Here is a 6000-nt window from a genome sequence, read left to right as displayed (position 1 = left end):
CTAGCTATTTTTAACCGTTGATGTTTTAAGGTTTATGACTCTAGTTATTGCTTCAAAAACTCTACATTTATATACTTCATGTTATGTTTGCCGTGTTTAAGGTATTTATCTCAACAAATCTCAAATTTATAATTAATGAACAAATAAATTATTTTACCCAAGAAAATTCAATCTTATAAGGTCAAAAATTTCCATAGTAATTAATTTTTTTTATACACAATAATAAAAATAAAAATAATACACCAACGTAAAACTCAATATATACCAACACATAATTTCATAATTTATAACAAATTCTTCTTAACAATGTACTACGAAACAAAAATGAATGTACTCTGTACGTGATATTTTGTACTCGGTACGTGATATTTTGTACACTAATTTCACTAAACAGCATGCATAAACAATTAATGTACTCGGTACGTGATATTATGTACTCAACTACAATTCCAAAATTACATACATGATGTAAAATACCAAAATAACCCCACTCCGACAACATGGACCCACTGCCTACAGTATATTTGTACAATTAACTGCCACGAACAGTAAAGCTGTTGTACTTTTTTTTACTTTAACTGACGTGAACAGTAATTAAATTGTACCTTTTTATTTTTTAATTAAAAATACAAATTTACAACCGGTTACCAAACCTAGAATAACCGGTTGCCAACCTAATTAAATAATTAAAAATTATAACTAATCTAACGTGGGACCTACCTGCCGTACACGGATTCCAATCCGTGTTTTGCACATTTGGGCACAAAATCGGCTGCCAAAATATATTACTCTTAAATAACTTTGACTAACAACTATTAAAAAAGAGTTTTTAATATCTAAATACGAATTAAAACTCTATAAATCAATTTTTATACATAAAAATAAGATAAAAATAAAAAAAATAAGTAAAAATATATATAAATATTAATAATAATAAAATCTCATTAAAGTAAAAATAAAATAAGGAAACAATTTATAAAATTTCTAATTCAATAAAATGAAAAAATTTACACGTATGCTTTACGGAAAAATAATATACAAGAAAAAATTAAGAGAAAAATTACTATTAATAGCAAATAAATGTCATAAATGATATATAAATACTAATATAATTATATAAATTAGATTAATATTAAAAAAGTATAAAATTAAATTAAAAATTGAAAAATTAAAGAAATAAAATACACAAAATAATTAATTAACGGAAATCAATATCAAAATAAAAATGATTAATAAACCATCTCACAAACTACCATATATAATACCAAACAGGCAGCATACAAAACACAAAGAACAATCCACAACACATACAAAAGCAAAGTACCATAACTATAAAATACAAAACAAAATATATAAATTACAATAATTAAAAAATACTACATAAATAGTAATAAAACTTATTATTCCTAATTATTTTATATATTTTGAATGAATATTAATAATAATATTAATTTTTATTATAGCTAATTTATGCATCTCGTGCATTGAAGCACAACTCCAAAAAATGACAAAATATAACTTTATGGTATATTTTGGATTAAATTTAATCCAAAATTTGCATATTGTGTATTAGACTATAAAAATGCTATGAGGCTTATTAGTAATTTGTAAAGGGTGTGAAAACATATAAATATCTAATTGTGTAGCTGTTATTGAATATAAAAATAAAAAATAGAACTTTAGTTCAATTGAAGTTTGTCAGTAACTCAAAAAATATATTTTAGAAAATTTAATTATCCTATATCGAAGGAGATTGTTATGGGGTAAGATTTTGATAGAATAATTGGAAGAGATGATTTTTTTTCCGAACCACACTGAAGTCATAATATTCATTTTCTTTTCGTGAGTTTGATGAGATCAAATTGGGCAACGGCGGTAGTGATTAAAATATAAAGAGAAAATTTTATAATATTTGTGAAAAATTCAATTTTTAAAATTAGTCAAAGAAAAAAAATTATTATAATAAAGTTTGAAATTCAACGAAGTTGTATCATATACTTTATTTAGGGTTCGTGTGGTACGTTGTATTAAGTTATATTGTATTGTATTACATTAAATTATATATATTTTTATATAATACTATGTTAAACTTTAATTTATATTAAAATATTATATATTTAGGTGCACATAAAAGTCAATACCACATATAGTTTTACATAAAAATATTACATGAAATACAATTTAATATAATCTTATACAATGCATACCAAACGAACTCATATTGTTTTAAAAATAAAATAAATAAGAGAAATCATTCACGAATGAAAGGTGTAAGCTGCTTCCTGATTTTTAATTTTTTATATATATAAGAAAAAATGATTTGTATACTTTTCCTTGCATGAAGTTGTATATAAGAAAGATCTCAATTCATGCTAATGCAAAACATATAAGGCTTAAGAAAATGAAGTACTCATCAGTGTCTTGGTTTCTTTGCCAAATATTAGTTTATCTTCTTTCATTCTCTATCCAAACTTCTCAAGCTAATCCTCACAACAACTTTCTTCAATGCTTCTCCAAACATATCTCCAACAACAATACATCACTTGCCAAACTCATACACACTCCAAATGACTTTTCATATATCTCCCTTCTAAATTCAACCATACAAAACCTTAGATTCACTTCTCCAACACCAAAACCACTAGTTATCATCACACCTTCAAATACATCCCATGTCCAAGCCTGTGTTTTATGTTCCAAGAAATATGGCTTACAGATTCGAACTCGAAGCGGCGGCCATGACTTTGAGGGTGTCTCCTATGTGTCTAAAGTCCCATTTGTGATATTAGATATGAGAAATCTACGTTCAATCACTGTAGACGTAGATAACAAAACTGCATGGGTTGAATCTGGAGCTACCCTTGGAGAACTTTATTATAGAATCGCTGAGAAAAATGAGAATCTTAGTTTTCCCGGTGGCTATTGCCATAGTGTTGGGGTTGGTGGGCATTTCAGTGGAGGAGGCTATGGAGCATTGATGCGAAAATATGGCCTTGCAGCTGATAATGTCATTGATGCTCACTTAGTCAACGCTGATGGAGAATTCGTTGACCGAAAATCTATGGGAGAAGATTTGTTTTGGGCCATTCGTGGTGGTGGTGGAGCAAGCTTTGGAATTGTTCTCGCTTGGAAAATTAGATTGGTTCCTGTGCCATCTAAGGTTACTGTATTATCAGTTAGTAAGAACTTGCCGATAAATGAAACTGTGAAAATTTATAATAAGTGGCAAAATATTGCTCACAAGTTTGACCAAGATTTGTTAATGGTAGTTAGGTTCTTAACTGTGAATTCTACTGATGAGCATGGGAAGAATATGACAACAATACAAGCTACATTCTTTTCTATTTTTCTTGGTAGAGTGGATAATTTTCTTTCCTTGATGCAAACTAACTTTCCTGAGTTGGGTGTAGTAAGAAAAGATTGTTTTGAAACGAGTTGGATTGAAATGATCTTTTTCTTCAATGAATTCTCAAGTGAAGATAAATTGGAGGTTTTGCTCGATCCAACAAATGTAGTAAAGGGTTATTTCAAGGGGAAACTAGACTACGTTAGGAAGCCAATTTCAGAAATTGTTATGGTCAAACTTTTGGAAAAGTTATATGAAGAAGATGTAGGATTGGCATATATTCAAATGTACCCTTATGGTGGTAAAATGAGCGAGATTCCTGAATCTGCAATTCCATTCCCACATAGAGCTGGAGTTATGTACAAAATTTTATATTGGTCTCAGTGGGAAAAAGAAGAAGAAAGTGAAAGGCATATGAATTGGGTTCGAAGTGTTTATAATTACATGACTCCATACGTGTCCGAAAATCCAAGAGCTTCATATATTAATTATAGAGACCTAGATTTGGGAGCAAATAATGAAAAAGGTCCTGTAAGTTATGAACAAGCAAGCATTTGGGGGAAAAAGTACTTCAATAAAAATTTTAAGAAATTAGTTCAAGTGAAAACCAAGGTTGACCCGACTAATTTCTTTAGGAACGAACAGAGCATTCCACCTTTATCTCCACGATTTCTCTAAATGCATATATTTATATACATATATATATATATAAATGTTATAATTTACTATTAATTAATGTTGTATTGTAATATTTATACGTACGGTTTGTTTCTTCATGTATCTATACAATAAATTAATTTGTGTTTCTTCGTCATGATTTATAAAAAATAAAAATGTTTGCTTTCAGTATCAAATGGTCTTACATACAAATTAGTCTATTTATTTATAGTTATTTTATTAGAGATAATAATTGACCCTACCTTATCTAATAGCTGCAGTTTTACTACATTTATATGTGTCATTAGAAATGAAGTTTCGTAATATTGATTACAACCAGCATTAAGGGAGAAATAACCAACTTACGTAAAGATTCCTCACTCTAAAACAATAGTGTGTATAATATTAAGTCTATTTATTTCATATTAAATTAGGATGATTTGTTTGAACAGCCTATTGTACTTATTTTTATAATAATTTAGTTACAATTTTTTATTAATTACCATATTATTAAATTCCAAAAGTCCACTAATATTCTAATTCAGATTCAACAACAATATATATATTGATTTGAAGGTACATAACATAACAATCTTAGTTTTAAATATTCTAGTTTTTTTTATTAAATTTCAATTAATAAAAAACAATTCTAACTAAATTTCATAAATTCTTTCTTTTTTTGTTTATTTGGCTAATTAGTAATTCCCCCCTCCGAAACTTTTGGCCGTTAAAAATTCCCCCTGAACTATTGAGATTGTTAGATTTAAAGACTTTTGTCTAATTTTAGTAAAAAAATTCTAACATGGATGAAAGTTCAAGGGGCATGATTTAGTACATATCAAAGTTTAAGGGACATGATTTGGTAAATATCAAAGTCTAGGGAGCATGATTTAGTACATAAACAATCACTGAAATAGTAAAATTGAATGAAATTAGACAAAAGTCCTTAAATTTAACAATCTCAATAGTTCGAGTGGAATTTTTAACGGCCAAAAAAGTTCAGGGGGACGATTAGGTATATGTCAAAGTTCAGGGGAAAAATTACTAATTAGCCTTTTTTTTCTTCTCTTTTTATAATTTATATTAATTAATAATAAACAAAAAATATTACTAGCTAAACAGCATAACCATCCTCATAATAAAATTATTACAATATTATGGTTTATTTTATTTATTGTCAATTTATTTTAATTATTCAAAAAAATTATATTAAATTACCATTTCATTTCAAAAATATATATCTTAAATATTAAATATTTTATTAAGAACAATCTCAGACAAAAAAAAAAGTGCCTAAACTATTTTTTTCAAATTCAAATTTTGATTAATTGATGATTCAAAAAATAAAATTCAAATGAGAAAATTATTTTATATTTCATAAAAACAAAATTCAAATAAAAACAATCTAAAAAAAACGTAAACTACTTTATTAAATATTTATTTTAGATTCAAATTTTTATCTATTGATAAAAATTCAAATAAGAAAATTATTTTATATTTCATGAGAACAAAATTCAAATAAGAAAAATATTTTATATTTCATACTTACCACTTATTATTTAAATTTTAGTTTACTACATTTATTCTTTCTTAATATTTGAAAATTTCATTTTTAATTATTAATGGTTTTTTTATTATAACATCTTCATACTATATATCTATTTTATTAATTCAATATTTTATGGAGAATTTATAATTTTCTCATTTCTTAAAGTTTTTTTTTAGATTAAATTCTTTTAAGTGAGTTCTTTATAATTTTTTTAATTTTTAATCTTTCGTTCTTATAATATTTAGCATATTTATTCTTTAGATTAGACAATATTTTTAATCTTTATGGTGAGTTTTGATTTTCCTCATTTTTTTAGATTTCCCCATTTTTAGATGATTTCTCCATTTTTGTTTTTTATGGTAAAATTTTTCTTTTATATAAATATATCAATTTTTTCTTAGTTTAGATCTATTAGTATCCTAAGTTAGTAGATCACATTAGTATTATG

At 25.9% G+C, this 6000-nt stretch overlaps 1 protein-coding gene across 1 annotated transcript; it reads left to right on the top strand.

Moving 5' to 3' along the window:
* Positions 1-2386: 2386 nt before the first annotated feature.
* LOC115720716 (tetrahydrocannabinolic acid synthase-like) lies at positions 2387-4200 on the top strand. The gene has a single exon (XM_030649882.2). The coding sequence runs from the start codon at positions 2402-2404 to the stop codon at positions 4022-4024; it is 1623 nt and encodes a 540-aa protein (XP_030505742.2). The 5' UTR covers positions 2387-2401; the 3' UTR covers positions 4025-4200.
* Positions 4201-6000: the final 1800 nt, after the last annotated feature.

Source organism: Cannabis sativa, chromosome 2, assembly GCF_029168945.1.
Source record: "Cannabis sativa cultivar Pink pepper isolate KNU-18-1 chromosome 2, ASM2916894v1, whole genome shotgun sequence".
NCBI classification, from domain to species: Eukaryota; Viridiplantae; Streptophyta; class Magnoliopsida; order Rosales; family Cannabaceae; genus Cannabis; species Cannabis sativa.
This window is presented reverse-complemented; position numbering and strand designations above follow the sequence as displayed.

What these genes read in the sequence shown, in the direction of transcription:
- LOC115720716 (XM_030649882.2), top strand. Translation starts at nt 2,402, where the DNA reads ATGAAGTACTCATCAGTGTCTTGGTTTCTTTGCCAAATATTAGTTTAT.